General features: G+C 47.6%; 1 protein-coding gene across 3 annotated transcripts in view; it reads right to left on the minus strand.

Annotated features, from left to right (window-relative positions):
• The window catches only part of SLC25A17 (solute carrier family 25 member 17), a 73,702-nt gene that overhangs the window by 20,391 nt on the left and 40,682 nt on the right, over positions 1 to 12,629 (minus strand). For all 3 annotated transcript variants that reach the window (XR_010921974.1, XM_067559555.1, XM_067559554.1), the window contains exons 5-6: positions 11,000 to 11,116; positions 9,317 to 9,462 (exon numbers count right to left, since the gene is read on the minus strand). Coding sequence is in view for 2 of the 3 variants with exons in the window: in XM_067559555.1 (XP_067415656.1) it covers positions 9,317 to 9,462; positions 11,000 to 11,116 (263 nt within the window). In the remaining variant the exon portion in view is untranslated. The remainder of the gene's footprint in view (positions 1 to 9,316; positions 9,463 to 10,999; positions 11,117 to 12,629) is intronic.

The following is a 12,629-nucleotide window of genomic DNA, read 5'->3' on the forward strand; positions in this document are numbered from 1 at the left end:
CAGACATGGGAAATTTTGCCCTCAGTAGTATCTGTCGCGTCAGCTCTAGCGCCCTCTGGTGCCGCACATTCATGTGCCAGTATAATGGGTCTGGCTGACCCCGCATCATCTCAGCTCCTTCTTGCCGGCCAACTCTGACAGAGGGGTAGGAGGGTGGGTCATGGAATGGACATGTGCAACACATCTCAAAGAACAACAGTTACAGAAAGGCTAGTAGCCATTTTTTCTTCGAGTGCTTGCACATGTCCATTCCACGTTAGGTTACTCCCAAGCAGTACCATTGGAGTTCATGGACATGCTGACTGCACATAGCTTGACCAAACCCTGTGTCATCTTTAATTTGCTGGGTGACGATGTAGTGGGATGAAAATGTACGTACTGACAACAAAGTTGCTGCTCTGCAGATGTCCTAGATTGGGAGTTGGGCCAGGAATGCCACTGAGGAAGCTTGAGCCCTCGTAGAATGGGCATCACTATATCCAGTGGTGGGACCCATGACTACTCATACCATGTGAGGATGTATGATGTGATCCAGGATGAAATCTTCTGAGCTAAAATAACAAGACCCTTCATTCTGTCCACTAGTGCCACAAAGAACTGCATGGTTTTGTCCTCTCAGTATAGAAAGCCAGGGCATGTCTAGCATCCAGTATGTGGAGAAGTTGTTTCTCCCTGCTTGTGTGTGGTTTGGGGAACAAAACCAGCAGGAAAACAGCCTGATTACTGTAATATTGTGAAACCACATTCGAGAGGGAAGTGGGGTGAGAACAAAACTGTACCTTGTCCTTAAAGAAGACAATGTATGGGGGTTCTGACACATAGGCCCTGAGCTCTGAGACCTCCCTGGCCAAGGTGATAGCCACCAGAAAGGCCACCTTCCAGAAAAGGTACGAAAGGGAGCATGTTGTCAGTGGCTCAAATGGACAGTCTGTGAGTTTTGACAAGGCCACGTTTAGGTCCCACAGGGGAATGGTTGCCCAAATCTGTGGGTATAGTCTTTCTAGGCCATTGAGAAAATGAATGGTCATCTCATGCAAGAAAACCAATCGGTCATCCACCAGACATGGAACATCAAAATCGCTGTCAGGTGTACTTTAACTGATGAAATTGCCAGACATTGCTGTTTCAAATATTCCAGAACAGTCTGCAGTGACGACCAAGCAGGTGAGAGACCTTGCTGGGAAGACAAAATGGAAAAATATTTCCACTTGGCAAGATATATAGCTCTGGTAGAGGGCTTCCTGCTATCTAGCAGAACCTGGAGGACTTTCTCTGAACAGGCCACTCCTTGGGATTTAACCATGGAGCTTCCAAGCTGTCAGGTGGAGGGATTTGAGGCTAGGTTGGAGCATTCAACCACGGTTCTGCAATATCAGATCTGGGAGGAAAGGGAGCGTCATCAGAGTCATTAAAATCGTGCCTCACCACTAAATCCCATAGCCAGATGGCCTCCTGGCACAGAGCTGAGGAGCGCGCCCCCCCCCTTGCCTGTTCACATAGAACATGGCCGTCGTGTTGTCCGTGAGGACCTGAACCAACCTGCCCCTCAGGACACTGAGGAAGACCTTGCAGGCCAGACGGATCGCTCTGAGCTCTTTGACATTGATATAGAGAGCCCTCTCATCCGGCGACCAGAGCCCCTGAGTGCTCAGGTCCTTGCTGATATGGGCCCCCAACCCCACGTCTGAGGCATCCGTTATCAAAGTTTCTGAAGGGAACCCCCTTCAGAACCTCCTTTGGGTCCCACCACCAGTCCAGGGAGGACAGTACCTGGGTGGGAACCATGACCACCCTCTTTAGTGAGTGTCTGGCAGGTATCTATACCGAGGCCAGCCAGCCTTGGAGAGGCCTAAGCTTGAGGCAAGCCAGCCTCACCACATATGTACACGCCGCCATATGTCCCAACAGCTGAAGGCTGTGCCTGGCTGTCGTCGTGGGGGACCTGTGCAACTCGTCGATAATGGCGGCCATGGTCTCGAACCGAGGCCATGGGAGGAAGGCCCTGGGCCTGGGTGGCATCTAGGGTGGCCCCTATAAACTCTATGCGCTGCACCGGGGTGAGCGTGGACTTCTCTTCGTTGATGAGCAGCCCCAGTTTGGTGCATGTGGCACAGGTCAGAGTCAGGCTGTTCTTCACGTGGGCCCTGGATCTGCCCCGGATCAGCCAATCGTCCGGGTATGGAAATATCTGAACCCCCCTGCAGCGCAGATGGGCCGCTATCACCGCCATACATTTCGTGAAGACCCTGGGGGCGGACGAGAGGCCAAAGGGAAGGGCTGCAAATTGGTAATGGCATCCCGCTACCACAAATCTGAGGAACTTTCTGTGGCCGGGGAGGATAGTAATGTGGAATTATGCATCCTTGACGTCGAGGGCAGCATACCAGTCATCTGGATCTAGGGTGGGAATGATGGATGTTAGGGAAACCATGTGGAACCTGGTGCATCTGATAAACCTGTTCAGACGGTGGAGGTCTAAAATAGGCCTTAGGCCCCCCTTGGCCTTGGGGATTAAGAAGTACCGTGAGTAGAATCCCCTCCCCCGTTCCTATGGAGGAACTTCTTCTACCACTCCGAGCAAGAGCAAAGAGTTGACCTCTTGTATGAGGAGCTGCTCGTGAGCGGGGTCCCTGAAGAGGGGCTGGATAGGGGGAGAGTACGGGGAACAGGCCATAAGTTGGAGTGCATAGCCCCTGAGGACTACCCCGAGGACCCAGCGGTCCATGGTGATAGTTTCCCATTCTGCGTAGTACAGCCCAAGCCTGTGAGCAAAGGGCCGGGATAGATCCAGGGGGAAAAGAGGAGTGCCACCCTCGTGCACACCATCAAAATAGTTTATTATTGCCCTTACTTGGGCCTTGCTGAGGCCCCGCCGAGGACCCCTGGCGGTCGCGGCAGTTGGGGCCCCTATAACGGTTGAGTGGGTCTGGGGGGCAGCCTAGGTGGCGGCTGAGGCTGCCTCTGGGCCTGAGGCCGAGACTGGCGCCTCGAGGCCTGTGGCGTGTATAGCTCAAGGGACTATAGGATGGCTCGCATCTCCTTCAGGGCATGCAGCTTCTCATCCGTCCTCTCTGAGAAGAGGCCAGTGCCGTCAAAGGGGAGGTCCTGAATGGCCTGTTAGACCTCTTGCGACAAGCCTGAAGCTTGGAGCCAGGAGCAGCGGTGCATGACGATGGCTGAAGCCATTGCCCTGCTGGCAGTATCCGCTGCATCACTTGCAGGTTGCAAGGCTGCATTCGCTACCGCCACACCTTCCTGGGACAGTGTGGCAAAGTCCGCAGCCTGGTCAGAGGATGACCCCGACTGGAACCTCTGCAGCGAGGACCAGAGGTTTAAGTTGTATCTCCCGAGGAAGGCTTGATGGTTTGCAACCCTCAGCTGCAGGGCTGCAGTGGAGTACATCTTGCGGCCGAACAAGTCCAGTTTCTTACTGTTCTTGTCCTTTGGGGTATTACCCTGGCCACCCTGGCGGTCTCGCTGATTAGCGGCCTCCACCACAAGTGTCCCCGGGGCTGGGTGATTGTAAAGAAAGTCAAAGCCTTCCTTGGGAACGTAATATTTTCATTCCACCCCTTTAGAGGTGGGGGCCACCGAAGAAGGGGTTTGCCAGAGGGTTCTGGCAATCTTCATCACCCTCTCGTGGACCGGCAAGGCAACTCGAGAGGGACCTGCTAACCTGGATATCCCAAAGAGGGGGTCCTCCTCCTCCGACATCTCTTTAAGTTCCAGGCTTAAATTTCCTGCCACGCTTATTAGCAGATCCTGGTGGGCCCGGAAATCAAAAAGGGGGGCCTTACGGTCTCAGGAAGCCGCCTCATTGGGGGACGAGGAGGAGGACTGCGGCAGGGGCCCTGTGGAGGGGCCTTCCTCCGGGTCTGACCCCTCCTCCGAGGGGTGACCCTGTTCCAGGTGGGTCGGTGGTGGGGGCACTGGTTCGGCCACCGAGGAATGAACGGAGGTGGTCCCTTGGCCCATTTGGGCACCCCAGGGCCCTCAGTATGGCCACTGCCAGGGGCCCTGAGGCCACGCCGATGCCGGCATCTGCACCTGCTGCGTCATGCCTGGTTGGTGAGTCTGGGACCCAGAGCCACTGAACCGCTGTTTGTGGTACCGGGCAGGTGAACAGCCCCAGGACGATGAAGAAGACGACTGTCAGTGCCGACGTCTCTGGTGCCGCCGAGGGGACCGACTGCTGGAGGAGCCAGATGACCTCCTCTCGCGCCTCGAACTCTTTCGGTGACGTTTTCCACCTTGGGAGTAGGAGCGGCGTCGCCTGTATCTCCGGTGCGATCGGTGCTGGCTCAGGTGGTGCCGAGATGGTCGGTGCTCGTGCCGACTGTGCCGAGGCAAGCTGTGTCTGCACCAGCGGTGCCACCGGTGCCGAGGATGTCAGTGCCGGAATCGGCGGTGGAGTCAAAGTAGCCAGTTCCGAAGCAACCGGTGCCAAGGCACTTGATGGAGTTACCAGCACCGTGATCCGCTCCGGCGTCAGGGATCGGTTCCGAGCAAGACTCTGTGCCGAAGTACCAGAGCCGGAGCTTCGACCCCTGTGTGAGGCAGAGCTGGAACGACGTCGCCTCTCACCTGCCCTCGGTGCCGCGATGTCGAGGAGCTCGACGACTCAGAGTCGGAGCTAGGAGGGGAGCCCGCACACTCTACCCTCCTCGACTGTCTGGGGGGAGACCTCGACTCCTGTCTCCGCCACCCCCGGGGCAACCCAGCACGGGTTTACCCCGAGACGCCAGTCCCAGAGCCCTTGGCCGAGGGGGGGACAGAGGCGTGGGCAGGCCCATGAGGGCACGTGCCGCCGTGAAAGCCGCCGGAGTCGACGGCCCTTGCAGGGGCGCTCCCCCACCCCCAGGATTTGGGGGAGGCTGCCTGTGAGGAGATGCCGGTGCCGGAGTAACCTCCACAGCATGTGGCTGGGGCATCTCCTGTGCTGCTCCCTGCTGTACCGGTCGCAGGGAAGAGTCCATAAGCGCGGCCTCGGGCCGCTTCTTCTTCTTCGGCACCGCAGGTTTCGGTGTCGGTGCTGGTGGAGCGCTCCGCAACGAGGAGATGCTTGGTGCCGCCGGCGAACACGATGGCTCGGAGTCCGGGCGGAGCGTGGACTCCATCAGGATGGCCTTTAGCCTGGCGTCCTGTTCTTTCTGGGTCCGCGGCTTGAAGGCCTTACAGTTCTTTCATTTCTCACGTCTATGCTGCTCTCCGAGGCACCGGAGGAAGCGATCATGAGGATCACTTACAGCGAAAAGTTTTGCACACACAGTGCAGGCTTTAAAGCCAGTGGAGCCAGACATGGCTCAACTATAGCCCCTGAGGGCTGCTAACTAATTACTTAACTTGTCTAACTTAACATTAATCTATGGTAATCAATGTAACAAAGAACACTCTAAGTAGTAAAGGAGGCTACTTGCGGTATGCAAGAGGCAAACGTTCCAGCAACCATCACAGGCAGAAAGAAGGAACTGAGGGGCCACAGGGTCGGTGGCGCCCTATGCACTGCGGCATGAGCGCGGCACTCCAGGGGGCACCTGAGCTGACCCTACGGGGAGTGCTAAGGGAAAAAAGTTCCGGGAATCTGTGCACGGGGCGCACACACACCTATATTGGAATGGATATGAGCAATCACTCGAAGATAGAACTGACCATTTATTCCTACCCTTTGTTTCCTACCTTTTAACCAGTTACTGAACCATGAGAGTATCTTCCATCTTATCCTATGACTGCCTAGTTTGTTTAAGAGCCTTTAGTGTGGGAACTGTCAAAGGTTTTTTGAAAGTCCAAGTACACTATATCTGCTGGATCACCTTTGTCCACATGCTTGTTGACTCCCTCAAAGAATTTTAACAGATTAGTAAGACACGATTTCCCTTTACACAAGCTATGCTGACTATTCCCCAACATATCATGTTCATTTATGTGTCTTGACAATTCTGTTCTTTACTAAGTTTCAACCAATTTGCCTGATACTGAAGTTAAGCTTACTGGCCTGTAATTGCCAGGATCACTTCTTGAGCCTTTTTTAAAAATAGGCATTATATTAACTACCCTCCAGTTATCTGCTACAGAGGCTGATTTAAGCAACAGGTTACATACCACAGTTAGTAGTTCTGCAATTTCATATTTGAGTTGCTTCAGAACTCTTGGGTGAATACTATCTGGTCCTGGTGACTTATTACTGTTTAATTTATCAATTTGTTCCAAAACCTCCTCTACTGACATCTCAATCTGGCACACCACCTAAAAAGAATGGCTCAGGTGTATGGACCTCCCCCACATCCTCTGCAGTGAAAATAATGCAAGATTTAGTTTATTCCACAATGGTCTTCTCTTCTTTTAGTGCTCCTTTAGCACCTCGATAATCCAGTGGCCCCACTGACTTGTTTGGCAGACTTGCTGGAGTATTTAACAACATTTTTGCTGTTAGTTTTTGTTTCCTGAGCTAATTGTTCTTCAAATTCTTTCTTGGTCTGCCTTACTATACTTTTACACTTGATTTCCCAGAGTTTATGCTTCTTTTCTATTTTCCTCAATAGGATGTGACTTCCAATTTTTAAAGAATTCCTTTTTGCTTCTAATCACTTCTTTTACTCTGTTGTTTAGCCACAATGGCATTTTTTTGGTCCTCTCAGGGGTTTTTTTGTTTTCTGGTTTTTTTCCATGTGCGATATACATTTAGTTTGAGCCTCCATTATCTGGTTTTTAAATAATTTCCATGCAGGCATTTCACCATTATGACTGTTCCTTTTCATTTCTTTTTAACTAGCTTCTTCATTTTTGTGTAGTTCCCCTTTTTGAAGTCAAATATATTGTGGTGGGTTTCTTTGGCATTTCCCCCCCATAAGAATGTTAAATTTAATCATATTAAATTATCAAGTTGTTCAGCTATATTCACCTCCTGGACCAGATCCTGTGCTCTATTTAGGACTAAATCAAGAATTGCCTCTCCCCTTGTAGTTCCAGGACAAGCTGCTCAAAGCAGCAGTCATCTGTGCTTACAAGAAATTTTATCTCTGGATCCCTTCCTGAGAAGGCATATACACAGTCACTATGAGGATAGTTCAACTCTCCCATTATCATAACATTTTCTGCCTTTGCAGCCTCTCTAATCTTCCTTAGAACTTCTCAATCACTGTCACCATCCTGGTCAGATGGTTTAATATATTCCTGCTGCTATACACTTATTGTTCAAGCATGGAATTTCTATCCATAGAGATTCTATGGTAGAGTTTGATTTATTTAATATTTTTACTTTATTTGACTGTATGCTTTCTTTCACATATAGTTTCACTCCCCATACTACATGATCTTCTCTATTATTCCTACATATTTTGTACCCTGGTATTACCATATCCCATTGATTATCCTCATTCCATCGAGTTTTTATGATGCCTATTATAGCAATATCCTCCTTAAATGCCAAACACTCTAGTTCACCCATCTTAGTATTTAGACTTCTAGCATTTGTATTTAAACACTTGTACATTTTTTCAATATTCAGTTACTTGCTTACATGAGTTATATTTAAATGGGATTTTTTTAACTGTACCTTATTATGTTCCTACCTCTACTTTACCAATTTCTTTCTATCCTCTTAACTAGGATATAGAGTTTCCCCTAAGAAATGTCTCCACCTAAACCATGTACTTCTCTGCACCTCTTGGCTTTCTCCCAAACCTAGATCTCTGCAACCTTTTTAATTTTACATGCCAGCAGTCTGGTTCCATTTTGGTTTAGGTGGAGACCATCCTTCCTCCTTCCCCATAGGCTCCTCCTGTCTCAAAAGGTTCCCCAGTTCCCAATAAACCTAAAACCTTCCTCCCTATAGTCATCATCTCATCCATGCATTGAGACACTGCAGTTTTGCCTGTCTTCCTGACCCTGCTCGTGGAACTGGAAGCATTTCAGAGAATGCTACCATGGAGGTCCTGGACTTTAATCTCTTACCTAATAGACTAAATTAGGCCTCCAGGACCTCTCTCCTATCCTTCCCTATGTCACTGGTCCCTACATGTACCATGACCCCCAGCTCCTCCCCAGCACTGCACATAAATCTGTCCAGATGTCTTGACCCACAACCTTCACACCCAGCAGACAATTCATTATGTGGTTCTCCTGGTAATCCCAAATTCAACTATCTATCTAATCCCCCATTACTATTATCTGGCTATTGCTAGAAACTCAGGTTCTCTCCCCCAGAGGGATCATCTCAGCGTAAGAAAATACCATGCCATCATCTGGAAGAAGGGTCCCAACTATGGGATTGTATCCCTCCGCTCTGGCCTGAAACTCTTCTTCCCTGAGCTTTACACACATATACACTCAGGTTGTGCAAGAACTTGTCCTTTTGAAGTTTCGCCCTGAAGAAAGACTATTATCTACTGCTACATGAGTACAAGATCAGAGGCCCATACTGTATAAAGGAGCGATTCACAGGTTTATGGGGATTCTTGTTCTGAATTAACAGCTGTTATGAACACATGACCACAGAAGGCCCCTTGGTTAGGTATGAAGGACTGTTGGAGTTGGGATGATCTCTGATAAGATTATTAGCATGTGTATGTTCTTTTATTATTTTTAATTTGTTTTCTCTATGATGCTTTCACCTTAAGAATAAATGTGCTTGCTTAGGAAAAGCTGTCCAGTACCTTATGACTATGGGCAATTCTGTTGCTTATAGCCTCTCTAGAGAGAAAGCAAAGCAGGGCTGCTTAGGCAGTCTGACTTGCTGGTGAACTCACAATTTAGGCAGGGAATTGTGCATTCTGGAAAAATCCTGGTCAAGAGGGAGAGAGACATGTATCTCCACCCAAGAGAGGTGATGGCTGGGGAGCCGGGACCCTAATAGATGGTGCCCTTGATGAACCACAGAGAGGGAATACAAGTTCAATTGCCCTGAACTGTGACACAGAGTAAGAGGTGACCTGATCATGGTCTACAAGTACCCACATGGAGAAAAGATTTCTGATAATAGACAGAACTTTAATCTAGCAAAGAAAAGCATAATAAGATCAATAGTTGGAAGCTAAAGCAAGACAAATTCATGCCAGAAATAAGTAATTTAATTTTTTTTTCTTTTTAAACTATGAGGGTAATGAATTACTGGAACAACTTACTCAGGGGAACAGTGGATTCCCCATCATTTGAAATCAGGAACTGAGATCTTTCTAAAAGATAAACTATAACTCAATCAGAAGTTATGGGCTTGACCAAGAAGCTAGTAGTTCAGGCTGTATGGTCTGTGTTATGCAGAAGGTCACACTAGATGCTCATAACTGTTTTTTTTTTTACATCAAAAACCAATTAATCTCACCTCCAGTCGTGTCTTCAAAAGCTTTCGTTTAAACCCCTCATAGAACATGAACTGTATGGCAGGATTGAAGACCAGCAGCAAGGAGGGGAAAGTACCATTCCACAAAGCCAGGACTCCTTCATCCCGTATTATCTGATGAAAGGCATCTGATGTGGAAAGTGGAGAGAGGCAACAGGAATCCTTAACATTCAGAGTGATATTCTGATTGCAAAGGGTATGATTACATTTTGAATATCATCCTCCATTGCATACAGGTCATCTCAGAAGGCCGGCAGTCCACCACTGCTCCCTGTGATACACTTCTTCTTTTGCCTTTTAACCTAATGAGCAAATTTGAGAACTATGATGGACAGAGTAAGGACAGAGGTGTTTCTTGATCAAACTGGCAGTAGGCAGAAGGCTTGCATTTACCCCCTTGTACAGATGTTCCTCTCTTTTTACAGAGGCCCAATGCCACCATCAGATTTTTCTAGCCAAAAGGGCTCTCTTTAGAGCTATACTTGGTTATGTTTCATTTTAGTAACAGGCAGCATAGCTGAACATCATAAAGTTAACTTCCCTCTGCCTCCGTTCCATTCAACTGGAGCTGCCTGAGAATGCCATCTTCCAGTCATCGTTTACTAACACTAAAATCAAGAGGCTGAATCAGAACTTAAACACCTTTGGTTTTCATTTTAAACATAAGCCATTTTTCACTTACTAAAACAAGGTACACAGCACCAAAATTAATTCCCTATGTTTCAAACAGTTCACGTTTGAAATATCCGTAATAAAGAATTGTATTTAGAGAAGCTGGCTACCACAAAGTTTAAATGTTTGACCTACTTCCCCTACTCAAAAGCATGGATCAGAGCAATGAGATAAACATGCAAGATCCCCATGGAGGGGATATTGCTAGTCAGTCTGCAGCACTGGGTCATGGTCATAAGGTCACTCTCTGGAGTTTGGAGGCAGCAAGAAACAAAACAAACAGGAATCATAGGATGTATATCCTATCTCCACCAACAAAACATTTATTATATAGGAGCTATACAGAAAAAGAGCACTGAGGCATATTTCAAAAAATGGAGACAGTTTGGAGGACTGGATAGGTCAGGAGGTTAATGATGGTAAATAAAGCCTTATATTTCTAAGCTGATAGTTCAAACTTTAGTCCAGTTCAGTTGTGACTGGAAGTCATTGCTACTTCATTGGCTATTCAATAACCTACATGAAATCAGCTGGTTGTCTTAGTGGAGTAAATGTCCACACCCCTGACATTTATCAGCAGAACTGGCAAAAGCTGGCTTCCTTGTCAGTCTCTAAAAAAAAGTTAAAGAACTGAATGGGCCAGGAAGACTGTACAAACCTCCTCTCTTAGATAGGGCCCTTTCCAGGATCAACGGTGGGCAGAGGTGACGCATGGGGGGTGTCATGCAGGGTCATGTGTCCCCATTCCCCAAGTTGCTGCTTGCCTTTTACTCAGCATGTCAAATGGACTGAAGCTGCTGAGCTCACTCTGCCCTCCCACTCCCAAACGGCAGGTACAGGTTGTCTCTGATGGTGGGCACTATGCACACATACAGGGAGGGAGGGAGGGAGACTTTATCTTTGGATAAATGACTTTGGTCTTCAGAGCCATCAATGCAATATCTTTCACTAATATGAAATTCACTAAGAAAAATGACTGCAGCAGATGCTTACCTACAATGCCCTTGTAGCTGGTTGGTACGATGTCTTCGTTTCTAAACTTTGCTCCCTGCAGTTTCAGCCGTGTGTTCACTACCCAAAGTGGAGTGGTCAAGAGCACGTTCACTACACCTAATACAAAAGCACACCACAAGGAGAAGAATATAAACCTTAACAAAAATCAGACTAAAAAAATGGATATGTCTTTCTACATTTTTTGTTCCTTAATTTCAATGTACGAAATAATTCATTAATAATTCACATTGTATAGAACAGTGTTTCTCAACTTTTATGATGCCAGGGACTTCCTAAATTGTGTCAAGGAGGTCTCAGGGATCTATGCCAGTCCACAGACTGGTCATTGAGAAACACTGGTATAGAAAACTACATAGCAGGAAGAAAAAAAAAGCCCAACACACAGCAAAGATAACTACACAACTTCTAACTAAATTATTTCTGTGAATATAATAAATTTGTATTGTATAAATAATAAATTGCATTGTATTGTATATTGTATGTATAAATTATTAATCAGTTGCTGAAAAACCTCTGTGGCCTCTCCACTGAGGCCAGAGAGGCCAAAACCATGGGTTTTTCAGCAATTGATTAAAGGCCCTTTCAGTCAAACGAATTGTGTTGTGGAACACACAGAAGGAAGGGTTATTCACTCTATCCTGTAACTGGAGTTCTTTGAGATGTGTGTCCCTGTAGGTGCTCCACTTCAGGTGCATGTGTCCATGCACTTTTGATTGGAGATTTTTGGTAGCAGTACCCATCTGGCTTGCATAGGCACTTTACACATTCTCATACCCCATACAAAGGCTATACAGGGCTGCATGGGCGAAGTGCCCTGAGTTCCTTTTCCACCACAAAGTCCCACAGAAAAAACTCTGAAGCAGAGGGGAAGGAAGGTGGGTAGTGGAGCATATACAGGGACACATCTTGAGGAACTCCAGTTACTGCACAGGATGAGTAACCCATCCTTCTTCTTTCTGTACCATCCCTAAGGGTGCTCCACTTCAGGTGACTACCAAGCGGTACACCCAGCTGGAGGGGGAGCTTCAGAGCTGTGTCCAAGACTGAAGACAAGACTGCATTCCCCAGGGCAGTGTCTGATTTAGAAGACTGGACCACTGTGTAATATTTAGAAAAGGTATGTATGGAAGTCCAAGTTGCAGCCTTGCAAATCTCTACAATAGCAACACGACTGAGAAATGCCAACACCCATGTGCTAACACCCATGGAGGAGGTTACATATCAGCAAATTCATTACAAGATATAATGCAACCATAAAACCATTGGAGAATCTCTGGGTGGAGACAGTGGACCCTTTGGACCTATGGGCAATAGATATAAAGAGTCTGGGTGATCTCCTAAATGGTTTGGTTCTGTCCAGGTAAAAGGCTAATGCCCTTCTAACTTCCAAGATGTGTAAAAGCACCATCTGCTCTGGATTGGTGTCTGAAAAAAGACTGAGAGATGGATGACTTGGTTGACATGAAACTCAGATGAAACCTTTGGCAAGAATTTAGGATGTGGATGTAATGAAATCTTGTCCTTGAAATTGTAAATGGGGGGTCTGCCATTAGAGTCTCCTTATGTCCCTGACCCTTTAAGCATACATGAGAGCCACCACAAAGCCATC

Source organism: Emydura macquarii, unplaced genomic scaffold (assembly GCF_026122565.2).
Source record: "Emydura macquarii macquarii isolate MOO-44397 ecotype Brisbane River unplaced genomic scaffold, CSIRO-AGI_Emac_v2 contig_2205, whole genome shotgun sequence".
NCBI classification, from domain to species: domain Eukaryota; kingdom Metazoa; phylum Chordata; order Testudines; family Chelidae; genus Emydura; species Emydura macquarii.